The sequence below is a fragment of the Myxine glutinosa genome, chromosome 7 (assembly GCF_964187855.1).
Source record: "Myxine glutinosa chromosome 7, kmMyxGlut1.1, whole genome shotgun sequence".
In the NCBI taxonomy this organism is placed as follows: domain Eukaryota; kingdom Metazoa; phylum Chordata; class Myxini; order Myxiniformes; family Myxinidae; genus Myxine; species Myxine glutinosa.
In genome coordinates this window covers 125754568-125772383 of record NC_136267.1, presented here as the reverse complement: position 1 = coordinate 125772383, position 17816 = coordinate 125754568, and the positions used below count along the sequence as shown (strand labels likewise).

At 44.9% G+C, this 17816-nt stretch overlaps 1 protein-coding gene across 4 annotated transcripts in view; it reads right to left on the bottom strand.

Moving 5' to 3' along the window:
• Positions 1 to 17816, bottom strand: part of LOC137431634 (protein TANC2) — a 384138-nt gene that overhangs the window by 100798 nt on the left and 265524 nt on the right. For all 4 annotated transcript variants that reach the window (XM_068123171.2, XM_078782260.1, XM_068123170.2 and 1 more), the window contains one exon: positions 13748 to 14091. In XM_068123171.2, the coding sequence (XP_067979272.2) occupies positions 13748 to 14091 (344 nt within the window). The remainder of the gene's footprint in view (positions 1 to 13747; positions 14092 to 17816) is intronic.

The following is a 17816-nucleotide window of genomic DNA, read 5'->3' as shown; positions in this document are numbered from 1 at the left end:
CAGAGGGAAGTACAACAACAGTAGGGAACAGGGACATCGGGAGATCTGTGGAAGGGAGAGGGCTGGGGCGGAGTACACGGGATAAACAAGATGGACACTACAACGACTTTCAGGAGAGAAAACAGAATTTGAAAAAGGTGGATTTCGGGTATATTATTGGGGGTAGAAAAGATCAAGGTTTTGGATGGGGGATGGTTAGAGATGGTGGAGAACTGCTGTTTTAAAGACCTGGAGGGGAGAGTGGGATTGAAGAGAGTGAGGGAGTTTGTTCCAGAGGTGGGGAAAAAGAGGAATGAAAGAGTGAAGGTGAGCAGAGAGTCTTGATTTTGGCAGTTTCACCTGAAGAGGGTTGTTGACAGATCTTGTACATTCTGCAGTAATATTTGGGGGGGGGGGGGGGCAAAGACAGAGCAGGGGGAGCAAGGCCGGAGAGGAGTCAGTATAAGACAGCAAGACCAGCAACCTGCTTGTGGTGAGAGAGTGAAAGACCTTAAGAATCAGCTTCATTGCGTGAGATACCAATGATTCTAAAAGCTTTAGTTTCTACAGTGTGAAACCGAGCTATGTGTGAGGCAGGAGCATCAGCCCAGAGGGGAGAGCAGTATTCCTTCAAGCTGCGGATGGAAACTTTGTATGTGGTGAGAAGCTCAGAAGGGCCGAGAAAGGACTTCGCATGATGGAGGATTCCCAGTCGGCAACTGGCTTCGGAGGCCAGCTTGGAAATGTGGTTTTCGCAGGAAAGATCATGGCAGGTAGTGAGACCCAAAAGCGTGAGTGACAGAACTTCTTTGAGAGGATTGTTGAGAAAGTAGATGGGAGGGTTTTCCAGACGGTCTTTATGGAGAGACAAAGTGAGAGTGTGAGATTTGTCAGTATTGAAAGACATGTTCCACTTGTTTTACCAGTTTGTGATTTTTTTTCAGGTCTGCAGAGAGTGAAGAGGTTGCTGCCTGCTGATCTGAGGGATGAGAGGTGAGGCAGCAGAGGGTGGAGTCATCAGCAAAAAGATAGTGAGGATTTTCCAGAGAGTCGGAGAGATCATGAATGAAGACCAGAAAAAGCACAAGGCCCAGAACACTGCCTTAAGGAACTCCAGCCTGGACAGGAAGAGGAGATGAGGGAATTCCATTTAGAGCCACACGTGGACTCTGACAGGAGAGGAAGTCAGTGAGCCATGCGTGGAGATGTCCATGGATACCATAAGAGGAGAGTTTGGTGAGCAGAGCGGGCTGCCAGACAGTATCGAAGGCACAAGATATGTCAAGGGAGACAGCTCTGTTTTCCTGTGTGGCATTGAGGACTTCCATCCATTGTTGAGACAGCAGAAGCAACATGTCCAGAGTAGAGTGACCTGGTCTGAATCCAAATTGATGATCAGAGATCAAGCCATTTGAGAAGAGGAAGGATTTAATATCAGAAGTGTTACATATTTATGTGAATGTATGTGAATTACCATTCAGGTCTTTGCTTATCCATGTGTAGTAGATTAAGGGTTGTTGTGGTTGGAGGGTCAGGAGCCCTTCTGAAACGTGTCCGGAAACGGAAGTGACCGGAAACGGAAGAGGAAAAGACACGAGGAAGAAAAGCGACGAGTATTCTTTTTCCTCGCCCCGCTCCGACGAAAGGTGGGATCGACCGTGCGCCGCGTGGAAAAGCGGCGTTCCGAAGCCCGTCTGGCGAGAGGAGTTACCGGGACGTGTACCTACCCGGTGGAGACGTCAAGTTGACGTGGGGCCGTGCATCGACCCCGCGTCTGGCACCGTTCGCGGCACCGTCTAAAAAGACGCGTATGGGTCGCACGTTGGGGCCTAACACGCGTTGCCAGCGGCGTGGGGCTTTTGGGCTTGCTTTACCGTACCCGCTTCGCGTGGCCATGAGGGGCTGCAGCCGGGGTGCCTGATACGATACCTGCCCGGTGGAAACACGTCCACCCGGGGTTCGTTCAACCGCCCGAGTGCGGCGACGCCGACCATCATCTTGGTCAGGAGGGGCCCAGAGACATTGTGAGGGGCAGAGGCCAAAAGGGGGTCGTGAGTACCAAAAAGGGGACACACATATATAAGATGGCCATCTTAAACCTCTAGGGGATTGATTGATTGTTGAGTGTGAATTGTTGATGGTTGTTTGTTGTTGATTGCTCGGGGAAAATATCTGTGATTGTATCCTTGAAATTGTATGATATCCTTATCCTGGAAATATATCATTGAACATCAGTTTCTCTTGGGTGGAATTCATAGGGATTGCGTTGCGAAAGCGCATATATAATACTACTTTCTGGCGAAGGTCCTCTCACGGTCCGGGGGTCACCGAGACCCGGTAGTCACCGAGGGGACCACGTAACAGAATTGGGGGCTCGTCCAAATTACGATTTGCGGATTCGCAATTGGGTCTACGTCCGGGATCTAAAAGTGTATTTGTATAAAATAATAAAATAATATTTTTATTAATTAAAATTTATTAATTAAGTATTAATTGGTAAATTTTTGGGGAAATTGGGGTAAAGTCTTGGGGGAAGGTTAACAGGTGTTAACGATAGTCACCATGGCGTTTGTGGCACAGAACTTTGCGGTAACACCGAGTGGGGCACAGTTCCGAGCGTTACTAAAGTCGGACCTCTTGAAATTGGCCAAACATTTTAACTTGGAGGTCCGAACTAATTTGAGGAAGGCAGAGTTGCAGGCCACGGTGATACAATCTATGGTGGGATTAGGAACATGGGACGAGTTAGCCTGGGAGTGGCTACCCGAAGAACCAGAAGATGTTGAGCTCCGGAAACTGGAGTTGCAATTACGGAGCCAGGAACGGATTAAAGAAGAAGAAAGGAAAGCAGAAAAGGAAAGAGCAGAAGAAGAAAGGAAAGCAGAAAAGGAAAGAGCAGAAGAAGAAAGGAAAGCAGAAAAGGAAAGAGCAGAAGAAGAAAGGAAAGCAGAAAAGGAAAGAGCAGAAGAAGAAAGGAAAGCAGAAGAGAGGAGAGAAGAGAAACAAGCAGAGGAAAGGAGAGTGGAACGAGAACTCCAGGAAAGGTTAGAAGGGAGAAAAGCAGAGGAGAGGAGAGCTGCAAGGGACCTCGAAGCAGAGGAGAGAAAAGCGGAAAGGGAATTAAAGGAACGTGACATGGAGCTTCAGCAAGAAATCAAATTCAAGGAGCTGGAGTTAATGAGAGAACGGGGAGAGGCACCACCCTTGCTGACGGGGTCGACACCTAACCAGAAAACCTGGGATGTGGACAGACATGTGAGGCTGGTTCCACCGTTCAGTGAAAAGGAAGTCGCGAAATTTTTTCCACACTTTGAGAAAGTGGCTCGACAATTAAACTGGCCGGAGGAGGCCTGGACCATACTAGTGCAAAGTGTGCTGGTGGGGAAAGCTCAAGAAATTTATTCGGCGCTACCAATGGACCAATGTGCAGATTATGAGGTACTGAAGAAGCACATCCTCAAAGCCTATGAGTTGGTTCCGGAAGCTTACAGGCAAAAATTCAGGAATGCCAGGAAGAGGGAGAGTGAGACCCATGTGGAGTTTGCCAGAGTGAAAGAAAACATGTTTGATCGGTGGTGTGAGTCAAAAGGAGTCGGGAAAGACTTCGAAACATTGCGTGACTTGATCCTGGTGGAGGAATTCCAGCAGTGTGTCCACGAGGACATCAAAGTGTACCTGCAGGAAAAGAAAGTACCAAAGTTGTGGGACGCAGCCACCATGGCAGATGATTATGCCTTAACCCACCGAATAGGGGTCCACGAACCTAACTCCTCACCTAGATCTCCGCAGGGGAGGTGGGGAACAGCAGGTGCGGAGAACGACCATACATGGCGGCGGCCTCGAGAGGATTATGGGGACAACGCGGATACCCCACCTGTTCGAAATCAGAGGGATGCGGGCCCAAGACAAACTTATAGTTCGGGGGGCCCGAGGCAGACCACGAGTTTTTCCTCCGGGCCTACTTGCGCTTTTTGCAAGAAACCTGGACACTTGATGTCCAGTTGTTACCGCATAAAAAGGGAAGACCCAGAGCGGAGTCCGACTATTACGACTCCAAATGCAATGGCCATTGTGAGAAATCGCCATCAAAAGGGTTACCAACCATTTATTTCAGAGGGGTTTGTGTCACGGGATGGAGCCTCGACTAACCGGAGACCGGTTAGGATATTGAGGGACACAGGGGCACATCAATCTTTAATGCTTGAAGGCATTTTGCCATGGTCCGAGGAGACGGCAACGGGGGATAGTGTTCGTTTACAGGGGATCGGGGGCGGTGTTAGTGCTCCACTTCATGTCATCCATTTGGAGTCCGATTTGGTGTCAGGACCGGTCACCGTCGGTTTACAAGCCACGCTTCCTATAGAGGGTGTATCTGTGGTTATCGGGAATGATTTGGCCGGGGGTCAAGTTTATGGTAACCTGAGGGTTGGTAAAGAGCCCAGCAGGGAAAATAACACCACACCAGCTCGGGATGGCGACAAAAGTGCCAAGTTATTTGTAGGGGGACTGAACTTCAAAACAGAGGAAGAAGTCCTGACCTCTGTCTTCAACAGATATGGGCCGCTGGTGGAAGTGCGGTTGGTAAGAGACAGGGAAACGCAACAGTCAAGAGGGTTCGGCTTTGTCACGTTTGCCACTACAAAAGACGCCAGAGAGGCAGAGAAAAATTGGAATGGCAAGGGTTTGGAGGGTCGGACCATAACAGTAGGGAAGGCATTTCGTAGGCGTCGAGAGGTCTACAGGAGAGGACAACTGGGCGGTAGTTTTGGGGGTGGCCGCAATCAATATTATTATGGAGGCTCCCTGAGTTACGGCCGCTCCCGAAGGAAGGATTGGCAAAGTAGTGGCCGAGAAGGAGACCGCTATTCATGGGACTACAGGGACAAGTGGTCCCCCCCTAATTATTAGGGAAGGTCTGAGAAGTTGAAGCACTGAATGCGGCGGAGCCGCCGAGCCAAGATTCCTACACGGATTAACCGTGAACGCCGTTCCTAAAGGCGTCCATGTAGTGAACCTTCATGCACGGACTAACCGTGAACTCCACGTTCCTCAAGGCGCCCATGTAGAGAACTTTCCTGCACGGACTAACCGTGAACTCCACGTTCCTAAAGGCATCCATGTAGTGAATACTCGGCTTGGCCTCCCGGAAAAAGTGCTATCGAGTGGCTTAACTTTGGATCGTTGATCAACCCCTTAACCTTCATTCACAAGAAACTGACGGTCAAAGTCAGAGGGTCATGAGATGGAGTTTGATTTGGCAGGGACAATGTCGTTGCTGGTGCTTAGTCCAGAGTGAGTAATCTGGAGGGGTTGTGGTGAGATTTTGGTTGCTTTATTTTTAAGTGATAACTGTGCCCGGGGGGAACTGATAATGTGGGGGGGGTTGAGTTATCTGGTTTGTTTCTCCAAATTGGTCGGCAAAGAAAGTTTTCGCTGGGTTCAAACTTTCTTTCTTGAAGGGGGGGAGTGTTACATATTTATGTGAATGTATGTGAATTACCATTCAGGTCTTTGCTTATCCATGTGTAGTAGATTAAGGGTTGTTGTGGTTGGAGGGTCAGGAGCCCTTCTGAAACGTGTCCGGAAACGGAAGTGACCGGAAACGGAAGGGGAAAAGACACGAGGAAGAAAAGCGACGAGTATTCTTTTTCCTCGCCCCGCTCCGACGAAAGGTGGGATCGACCGTGCGCCGCGTGGAAAAGCGGCGTTCCGAAGCCCGTCTGGCGAGAGGAGTTACCGGGACGTGTACCTACCCGGTGGAGACGTCAAGTTGACGTGGGGCCGTGCATCGACCCCGCGTCTGGCACCGTTTGCGGCACCGTCTAAAAAGACGCGTACGGGTCGCACGTTGGGGCCTAACACGCGTTGCCAGCGGCGTGGGGCTTTTGGGCTTGCTTTACCGTACCCGCTTCGCGTGGCCACGAGGGGCTGCAGCCGGGGTGCCTGATACGATACCTGCCCGGTGGAAACACGTCCACCCGGGGTTCGTTCAACCGCCCGAGTGCGGCGACGCCGACCATTATCTTGGTCAGGAGGGGCCCAGAGACATTGTGAGGGGCAGAGGCCAAAAGGGGGTCGTGAGTACCAAAAAGGGGACACACATATATAAGATGGCCATCTTAAACCTCTAGGGGATTGATTGATTGTTGAGTGTGAATTGTTGATGGTTGTTTGTTGTTGATTGCTCGGGGAAAATATCCGTGATTGTATCCTTGAAATTGTATGATATCCTTATCCTGGAAATATATCATTGAACATCAGTTTCTCTTGGGTGGAATTCATAGGGATTGCGTTGCGAAAGCGCATATATAATACTACTTTCTGGCGAAGGTCCTCTCACGGTCCGGGGGTCACCGAGACCCGGTAGTCACCGAGGGGACCACGTAACAGAAGGATTGAATTCTTCTGTTGTTTCAGCTTGCTTACTTTTCTTTCATGGACAGTTCTCTGGTCTTCATGTTGGTTTATGCCTCCTGACTCCAAAAGATTTACAACTCTACAAAGACATTCACAGCTCTTTTATGTGTGAACAATCAATGCAACAAAAATAAAACACTTCAGAAAAAAGAAACACCTGTCAGTCACCTTCCAAAACACCTTCCAATACTTATGGTTTGTGTCAAATTGGGGGACTGAACATAAAAATTGCTATTGTTCTACAATGGTAAAACATATATGCACAGAAATACCAAGAAATAAAAGTTGAAATTCTGTACTGTGCCTCATATTCATCTTTTGATCTTAAATCCAAATTTCTTGAGGATATAGCAATAATAACAAATTTGACTTCACTGTTCCAATACTTACGGAGGGCACTGTATATATCTAAACAGTATATATACTTTGAGACCTGGGAGGACTCGTTCCATCTTCTGAAACCCACATATGGAGATAACCAACGACACACACCCCCTTAGCTGTCGTGGTGCCACAAATTCACATCCCATTACGGCCATTGCCACGCAAATTGTAATCAGCATGCGTTGCATGCCACGTAGACAGCAGGCCTGTGCTAACACGAACAGCCAAATGGTTTTTTAATAAAGGCAATTGGGAAAAATTATGCAAATGAGTACTCCAGTTTGGGTATGCATCGCCCAATGGGCAAAAAGGACGTGATGCACTGCATCTGGCCACAGACGACAGCATTAAGGGAAAGGGCAGCAGCAATGAGGAGGACTTGGCAGTGAGGAAGCTGGATTCAGCACTGTATATAAACCACGGCTGAGAGGCTTTACCATGGAGGTTTATCTCCATTTCTTTTAAAAAGGGGGAAAACAGTTTTTCATTGTCTGAAGATTTTCCTCACTGGCTGGCGCAAACAGTAAATAAATGAGATCAAAGCCAGCAATGTAAAAAAGTTTTTCCATCAAATTGCATATTGCAAGGTCTGCACTGGAAAAGGTTAAAGGGTCTTCGTGGTCTTCAGTTTACAGGGGGTCCTATGGTTCTTTAGGGTCTTGGGGTCTAAAGGGCCTCAGATGTTTAAAGGGGTCTTAGCGTTATAAAGAGTCCAAGGGGTCTTCGGGTTATAAAGGGGTTAAGAGCTAAAAAGGGTCTAAAGGGTACCATCATCATGACCATTGTTCTGTCAAACTGACCTGCAGTTGAGACCTGGTTAGCACAAAAGTTGTCATTTTCAACGTTAGCTGCTGTTTGTGTTCTGCAAGTGGCAGCAATTCCATTGGCACAGCGAGAGCAATTTGTGAGACGTTATTATGGAGTATGGCATAAAAATCGGCCGCAGTGTGGCACAATTAAATTATTGTTAAATGCAGCGTGTGTGTGTGTTTTAAACTTTTAAACTTTTAAATCATATTTTAAAAAAAATCCCTTCTCCGAAACCGCTTCACCGATCGATGTGAAACCTGTCATGGCTGGTAAAACTCTGATACTTGAAAACAGCTGAAGGGATTTAAATCAAACTTGTTTATTTTTAGGACAGTGAACGAGGGCATCTACATATGTACAGGCTGTATGTAAAGTAATAAAATAGTATGCCAGAATGGCACTTGGGAGAGCGCATACCTCCACCAGACTGATTAGTTTACATTTTGCATCCAACTGATCGGTCGGATCTGGATTTGGATCCGAACAAAAATGAAATCAGCTTGTTCTCGTCACCTAACCAACTTATCCACCAATATTTATCATAACTCGTAGACAACTTTTTGAGACATCATGCTATATATCGTTTTGGCCCCATCCTTCAATGGTGAAGCATCACTTGAAAAATTAATAGTCTCTGGATCCGGATCTACACCAAAATCTAATAATTTAGTTTGTGTCAAACACCCAACCTGTCCATCAAGTTTCATCCAAATCCATCCAGAACTTTTTGAGATATCCTGCACACATACAAACAAACATACAGACAGGGGTGAAAACATCGCCTCTGTCCACCGACGGTACAAAGATTAGTGGGTATGCTGCTGAGGTTTTCAAAATTTAAAATTCAGCGTGACATGTTTACACTGCATCCTTGTGCACAGTGTTCCACAAAACATGAACGTCGTGTGCTGATGGATGAACTCAGCATCATAATCATGAGTCACAGAGAGGAATGCAATTGTGAACTGGTAATGAATTTAACTTTGCCAAAAAGATTGATACTATTACAATATTGAACAATTATATTAACTTAATATCTCTGTACCAGTTCGCATACAGGGCTGAAAGAATGGCCTAGATCGAGGTATTTACACTCGCCTCTAAGCTGCCTAGCCTGGGTTCGAATCCCAACCCAGCTACAAACTGTCGCCCTGGCATTCAGGGCGATACATCAATGTGTGCGTCATCCCGCGGATAGACATTAAACTGCATGTCCTGTCTGCCGGCATTAGTTGGTGGACGTTAAAGATCCCACGGTGTCCTTCGCGAAGAGTATGTGAGCTATCACCAGCACACTGAACAAATTCCAAATTCTGCCCTAACCGACAGAGGGCACTGCATCAATGGCAAAGCTGCACCCATGAGGCCAGCAGTTACCAAACCCAGGGGGACCCAAACTTGAAAAAAAAAAACCCTCAAAATCCCGGTTGATGTGGGTGAGAGGGTGAGGGAGGTGGTAGAGTTCTTGAGAGAAAGCATTTTCTCCGACAATTTTTATCATAGGTACCATTACCAAGTAGGTACCTCCACGATTCTGGTCACAAGGAGAATGCGGTTTCAAGTTTTGGTTCGTGGCTAAAAACGTTTGGGAACCACTCGCTCAAGCCAATGATGCTACATACAAAAAAAGTTCACATGTGGTAACAAAAATGTTTCCTAACGATAACATGACATATTTTGGAGTCTGTATGTATACAGTGCATTCAGAAAGTATTCAGACCCCTTCACTTTCACATTTTGTCATGTTGCAGCCTCATGCTGAAATCGTTTAAATTCATTTTTCCCCTCATCAATCTACACTACTCACAATAAGTTAGGGATATTGGCAGGTTCTTCGGTGTGGTGGATTTTGTGTATTAATTATGTTGAAAAAAGTTGTTGGTCCTAATTCTATGGTTATTAATGAGTGTGAAAAAACACAGCATTCTTGATTTCAATACCATAACCCCAACCCTTATAAAAAAAATAAACTCACTCCCACAATATCCCTAACTTATTGTGAGTAGTGTACACTCAATACCCCATAATGACAAAGAGAAAACAGGATTTTAGAAAGTTTTGCAAATGTATTAAAAAGAAAAAACTTGAAATATCACATTGACATAAGTATTCATACCCTTTGCTATGACACTTGAAATTTAGCTCAGGTGCCTCCCATTTCTCTTGATCATCTTTGAGATGTTTCTACACCTTGATTGGAGTACACCAGTGGTAAATTTCAAGTGTCATAGCAAAGGGTCTGAATACTTATGTAAATGTGATATTTCAGTTTTTTCTTTTTAATAAATTTGCAAAACTTTCTAAAATCCTGTTTTCTCTTTGTCATTATGGGGTATTGAGTGCAGATTGATGACGGAAAAAATGAATTTAAACGATTTCAGCATAAGGCTGCAACATAACAAAATGTGAAAAAAGTGAAGGGGTCTGAATACTTTCTGAATGTACTGTATATGGATGCATGTTAGGCCGATAACTTTTTTCGACTACCCAGTCCTTCCCACTTACCCCTACTCCCCTCCCCTCCCCACTCCTCCTTCCACTCTCCGTCCCCTACATATTTAATATTTATACATATTGACGTTAATTAATTGAAGATCTGAGCAGTGAACAACTGACATTAAAATCAAAGTCTTGATTTCCCGGTCTGTTTCAGGTGCTTAAGCCATCGTAGTAGAAGTCCTCGTACACTCACGACAGTACAGAAGGACAATCATGTATTCTTTTTAAACAACCACCTAATACGCAACTGCATTAGCTGAAAATGACAAACTGCAGGGCCTGGTGAGATTCCATTTACTGTTCCTCTAGTCGAGGCTCAAATGAGACAACGTTTCTCAGTGGCTCCGTCATGAAACAATCAAGGCCTAAAGCATTCCATGACTTGTGCATGCTCAAACCTACTTAATTCAATTTGTGAGGTTGAGGTTTTGGAAAATTTGAATAACATCCTCCGTCCCACTCCAATAGCCGAAAGCGACAACTACAAAATCAGTGCAGCCCCCCTGTAAAATCGAAAACTCTGCTCGTCTGGCAGAAGAGGCCAAATGTTGTTTTGATTATCATGAAGGACAATCAGTCTGTTACATCTCAGCATCTGCAGTGATTATAAAGATTTTTCAATAAAGTTTTTATTATTATTTGTTAGAACAGCTCAGCTCTCTGTTTGAGACAAAGTTCAAAGTTCCAACTCATGTCTAAAAAGTTCTTATGGCAAAAGATCCTCTATATGTAGCATAGATTTTGCCGGCCTCATACATGAATATAAATTTTTCCAACTCCCCTTATCCTGTTACAAGCAGATGTTTACCAGTGCAAAGACGAAGACGAATGCCAGTGATAATCAAATAATTATACTTGAAAGGGCACGTACAAAAAACAAAGACGACTAAATAACAGTAGATTTAAATTAATGTTGATAATAAACTTCAACCCTATGTTCACCAACAGAACTTAAGTTCTTCCCATATTAATTGTTACAGGAAACAGCTACTTGCTTAAACGACCTGTTGGGACTCATCAGACCAAGAAGATTATTAGCATTACTACTACTAACTACTACTAACTACTAATAACTACTACTACTACTACTACTACTACTACTACTACTATTTCCTCTTCTTCAACAAATGCACCCTATCTTATATTCCTATCTTATTTTGGGGTTGGCTATATAATGTTTTGGCCTAAATCTTTCATGAACCGGCTGGGCATGCCTCGTGTTCAGTTGAAGGTGGCATGAATTGGGAATTTCGCCAGGATACCGGTGATAACTTTCCTGCTCGTCGAGGAGAACACCGTGGGATCTTTAACATGCACCAACGAATTAATGTTAACAGATGGGATACCGAGGTACCGTCCATCTGAGGGATGGTGTACTCTGTTATGCAATGCCTTGTCTAGATGGCAAAAATGCGACAGTTTATAGTCAAGTCGGGTATAAGACCCAGACTAGACAGCTCAGAGACGAGTGCGCTACCCCAACACCATCGTGTTGGTCAATCCACGCAGATTGTCCTTCCTTGGTGCGAAGTCCTTCCTTGGCACACCTGAGCTCCTCACCACATACAAGGCTTTCATCCGCAGCTCAATGGAATACTGTTCCCCCCTCTGGGCTGGTGCTCCTGCCTCACACCTTGCTCGGCTTCACGCTGTTGAGGCCAAAGCTTTCAGAATCATTGGAATCTCCTGCGATGTAGTCAACGCCGAGGGCCTTTCACTCACTCACCGCAGGCAGGTTGGTGGTCTTTCTGTCTTCTACCGACTCCTCTCCGGCCTTGCTCCCCCAGCTCTCTCTGTGCTCTGTCCCCCCAATATTCCTTCAGGTCGCACAAGATCTGCCTGCAACCCTCTTATGGTTAAACTGCCAAAGTCTAGGCTCTCTGCTCACCTTCACTCTTTCATTCCCCTTTTCTCCCGCCTCTGGAACAAACTCCCCCACTCCCTTCAATCCCACTCCTCCCTCCAGGTCTTTAAAACAGCTGTTCACCACCATCTCTTATCGTCCCCCATCGAAAACCTTGATCTTTTCTACCCCCGGTAATTCACCCCAGAGTCCTTGCAGTGTTCATATGTTTTAATCCTCTCCCACCTCCCCCCAAGTCCTCCCGATGTCCCTGCTCTCAAATGTTGTGTTTGTGTCCTTCCCCCTCTTACCCCTCTCTTTTGTGTCCTTCCCCCTCTCTCCCCATCTTGTCTGCCGCTCCCCTTGTTTTTTGTGTTTTGTGTGTCGGTTTGTCTTTTTGTGTGATTAATGTTAGCTCTTTCACGAGCCTCGATCTTGTATACAAAAAAAAAAAAAAAAAAAAAAAAAAAAAATTGTCAACACAAACTAGAAAGAGCAATCGGAGATTGCAGACCCTCGCCAGGACCTTTGTGTTTTATAGTACGTACTTTATAGACAGACTTACATTCCAATTGTATGTACTTTATAGATGTACTCACATTCTAATTGTATGTACTTTATAGATGTACTCACATTCTAATTGTATGTACTTTATAGATGTACTCACATTCTAATTGTATGTACTTTATAGATGTACTCACATTCTAATTGTATGTACTTTATAGATGTACTCACATTCTAATTGTATGTACTTTATAGATGTACTCACATTCTAATTGTATGTACTTTATAGATGTACTCACATTCTAATTGTATGTACTTTATAGATGTACTCACATTCTAATTGTATGTACTTTATAGATGTACTCACATTCTAATTGTAGGTACTTTATAGATGTACTCACATTCTAATTGTATGTACTTTATAGATGTACTCACATTCTAATTGTAGGTACTTTATAGACGTACTCACATTCTAATTGTACAACGTACATAGTTTACAGACACACGCATTCCAACTGTACATACCTTATAGATGTACTCAAATTATAATGATACAAACTTTATATGGATGGACACACGTTCCAATTGTACATAGATGTACTCCTATTCCAATTATACATAGTTTATCGGCATACTCACATTCTAGTTGTACATACTGGTGGTACTCGGTTGAAAAAAGATAACGCGTAATACTGGCTACCACTAAGTGGCGTTTGTGGCACATATGCGCAGACAGGCAGACAGGCAGACAAACAGATGGATACAAATGCAACGCCATCTCCTCTGGAGAGGGTAATAATTTGCAATCGACTGTAGCCACTGCATCCTCAGAATATGGACATCTCATTTTTTCCAAAATACTCAAGTTATTTTACTGGTCGAGTAGAATGTAGCGATGCAAACCAGAGGTCTCACCAATGACCCTGTGCCAACTTATCTCAAATGGTATGTATGGAAACATGGCCTTGCTATGACCCTGACCTTTCGACCTCAAAAACAATAAGCTTTGAGCTAATGACGTGTTCTACCAGATGGTTACGTTTTGTGAAGATTATGTTTTGAAGTTTAAGTTTAGTGAAGAATTGGGACCTGTATGTTAATGACAGACAGATAAACACACTCAGGAAATGGATATGCGAATGGTCGATTTTGCAAGTAACAAACGGTGGTTAAGAAGTAGAAATAAAAAAAACAAAGGTTAATTTGATACAGCATGCCATGATTTTGCCCATGGTCAGGTCAGATTCTCAATTTCAATAAACACATCTCCATGCTAATCAGCCGAAGGCACAGACACCACAAAAATCTCACCGTGGATCACAAAGGAACTTGGTGCTCTGTCCCTCCTCACGCCACAGTAGCCATTCACGGAACGATGGGTGACAGAACATGCGAGTGCCGTCACGTCTCCGCACGAGAAAAGCCGAGAGCATGTCCACGCGGGTGTGGAAGTCGTCCCAATAAATGGGGGGCGGTTGACCTTGAGGGAGGACCCAGCCAGCAGAGATGGTGCGAAACGACTGTTCATCGGTAAGTGGATGCAGTGAGGTGAGAGCGACGTTGAGCAAAGGAAGCACTCTCTCAAAGGCTGAGCTTGTAGGGAAACGCATGTTGCACTGCAGCAAGTATAGTTCGGCCAAGGAAACTGGTACCACCTAAGTCGAGACAAGAAAGTAATCAAAATATTGTGGATTAAAAGCAAAAACTATTGCTTTATAACATCGTGGTGAAGACATCCCTCAAGACAGTGTTAAACATGCCAAACCTAAGACCAAACATTAGCAAAAGTCGGTGTAGGCCCAATTATCAGGATAATGCAACAAGGTGTAGTAGTACAATGAGAACAATTGGTAGAATGTGGCTGCACATTACATTTTTCAATAATCTGCATACTTTCAAGAGGAGCACATTTGATGAACTTTATTAATGTCACATTATTAGTCCCCTACCCAGAGGGAGCTATAGGTTTGTTCTCTGTCTGTCTGTCTGTACATCCATTTGTCTGTCTGTCTGTCTCGCTGTTCATCCCATGTGTGGTTTTCTGCAATATTTTCCCTTACCTTTCAACATATTCAACTGAAACTTGGTACATGGTTTTATCATGATAAGTTACAGACAGAGTTCGAGATTTGGGGTGTTTCGAGTATTTTTCACGAAGTTATGCCCTTTTTGGAATTAGTAAACATCGCATGTATTATACATGGGTCAGTTTTCCAGAATTTTCCTCTTTACCCTTTAAACATATTGAACTGAAACTTGGTAGGGGACATTTATTGCAAAGCAATTCTTCCTTATGTTATACATAGGTCAGTTTTCAGTTGCCTTGACCCCACCACCTGACTCCACCCAACTGCTTTACACCAAATGGCAGAACAGCTGGCCTGACCCCACCCCAAGTTAAGAAGCACAGATCGGAAGGCCTCAGGTGTTAGGCCTGGGTGTCGGTCTATAGCACAGTGCAAATGGAATAATCCCACGTACATAACCTCGATATACACATAAGCCGTACGCGTTTTTGCTTCATGCATGTACATCGTGTTATTAGCCCATGATGAATTTAGTCAAAAACCGGAGCTTATGGATTGAGTCTGTCCGTCCGGCCGTGCATGGGTGCATCCCGGCCATTTCTCAGACATGCATTTACCGGTGTTGTTCAAATTTGGCACACAAATTAAGAATGATCTCATACATATGCAAGTCGTTTTCTTTCGAGATCAGATCCAAGATGGCCGCCTGGTGGCCATTTTTTTTTAATTAAACGTCTCCCCAACCATTTCTTCAACATGCATGGTCCGATTTTGTTCAAACTTGGCATAAGCACAGTACAGTACGTGATGGCGTACACATGCACGTCGTTTTATTTTGCAATCTGATCAAAGATGCCCGACTGGTAGACTGGCGGCAATTTTAGTTGCAAAAAAACCCGGTATTGAACACGTCCTCAACCATTTCTCGGACATGCATTTACCGATGTTGTTCAAGCTCAGCACACAGATCACTTTTTTCCGAGATCAGATCAAAGTTGGCCAACTGGCGGCCATTTTTAACTCAAACCTATCCCCAACCATTTCTCGACATGCATGGACCGATTGTGTTCAAACTTGGCACAAAGGCAATACATGAGGGTGTGGCGGACACAAAAGCCCACTGGCGTGGTGACATCATTCCGCGCACCAAGTGGGCGGTGGCCACGCCCGAGGGGTAGGCGTGGCCTCATGATATACACCGGGCGCGCAGCCCGGAGCGCGCCAGTGTTACAGTGAGCTCCTGAAATAAAGACGCTTATAAGTTACCGCTTGTCCGCTTCCTCCTTACTCGCAAGCAGCGCGCGTAACGCCGCGCTTTAAGGGTATACATATGCAGAAGATTTTGTTTTGTAATCTGACCAAAGATGGCCGACTGACGGCCTTTAATTCCATACAGCAAAATTACTAAAACCACAGGGGCTATGACATTTTCCATCTTTTTGTTCTTCTTTTTATTATTTTCGGCACCAAATGTGACATTATATAACAACCAAATAAAGGGATGCGGTTACTGGTGCGAAATTTTCAACACTTTTTCCCCTTACCCTTTAACATATTGTTATGAATTTTGGTGTAGTGACATACAGACTTGGCATTTAATACGGAATATTTTTTTTTCTTGACGGGTTTACTTTCTTAACTCAGTATATCAATCGGGTGAGTTTCTTTTACACTTTGGTGATTTATTTGTTAAAAGAACCATGTCACTGATTGTCTGTCGCAGCAAGAAGTCAACAACAGGATTATATCACAGGTGGCGTGGCAAAATGTACGGACAGGTGCATTTGATGATTGGCTTCACAGTCGGGTATACAAGGGTTGTTGCGTTCTGTATTAGTGGAAAACAACTGCTGCACGTCTCCAAAAGTTATTGCCGCTTCCTCGAGATAGTCCGTCAACTCGACAATGCTGTTTGTCATGGAGTGGTGGCTTTACGAAATTACGGCATGAAACAGCGTGCTATTGCTCAGCAGTATGGCATCACTCAAGGTCAGGTGTCAAAGATCCTGAAACGAAATGCTCAGAGGGGTGTCCCTACTCCAATACCGAGGCCAGGACGTCCCCGCAGAACCACAAGGAGGGATGATCGCCAGCTGCACCGGTTAGTCCGCAGTGGCCGTACCAAGTCAGCTAATCGGCTTAGGGCTGAGTGGCAGCAACTGACAAATGTGCCTGTATCCAGAAGGCTAGTCAACCAACGACTGCTTCAAGCAGGCTATCGTGCCAGGCGTCCCCTGAGAAACCCACGCCTGACCAGACAACACCGCCAGCGCCGATTGCAGTGGGCCAGAGAGCACCGTCAATGGCAGCCAGGACACTGGAATCACGTGATCTTCAGTGACGAGTCTAGATTTCTGGTCTATCGTCAAGATGGCCGCGTCCGAGTGCGCAGACAAGTGCATGAAGCCTACAACAAAGATTGTATAGTGCCAAGAGTCCAAGCTGGAGGTGGTGGGGTGACCGTTTGGGCTACTTTTCATGCAGGGGGAAAAAACTGACCTGGTTGTTCTGAATGGAAACCTGAACCAGTTCAAGTACAGGGCCATTCTGGAAGAAACATTGCTTCCATTTGCTCGTGCAGCCTTTCGAGGAAACTTTGTCTTCCAAGATGACAATTCACGGCCTCATCGTGCTCGCATGATCTAACACTTTCTTGCTGACCATGGTGTAGAGCATATGGAGTGGCCTGCCATGTCCCCGGATATGAATCCGATAGAGAACTTGTGGGCAGAATTAACGCGTCAAATCGACCACTTGGACCAGCAGCCGACCTCTGTGTGTGAATTGCAGCAGGCTATTGTCACTGCATGGCAAGCGATTCCTGTCCAAACCTTGGCAAATCTAGTGAACAGCATGCCTCAATGTGTACGTGCTCTCCTGAATGCTCGTGGGGGTTACACGAAGTACTGAACTGTAATTTTACTGTCCGTAATCCCAGTCATAACTTAACGTTTGTTTTTGTTAAAAAAATTTTTGGCTAATGTGCAAAATAAAGAGATACTTCTGGAAAACATACAGAAGTTTAACACAGTACTGTCCATGAATTGAGTTCGATATCAGTTTGCATCACTTTCAAGGATCAATTTATTTGTTTCGAAATGTCAAATGTGTTTTTTGTTTCTTTTAAAGGTCACATTAACAAAATCTAGAATAATTTCAACATAATTCCAATGAACGTTTGGTTCTAAGACATCTTGAAAAGTAAGTTCACCCCCACAAAAAAAATATTCCATATTAAATGCCAAGTCTGTATATAGATTCAGGTAGATCTGCATAGGTAGGTGCTCCGGCTGTCGTGATAGGGAACCTCACATGTAATAAGTTTGTTTAGGCAGTTTGTTCGCGTAAGTGTA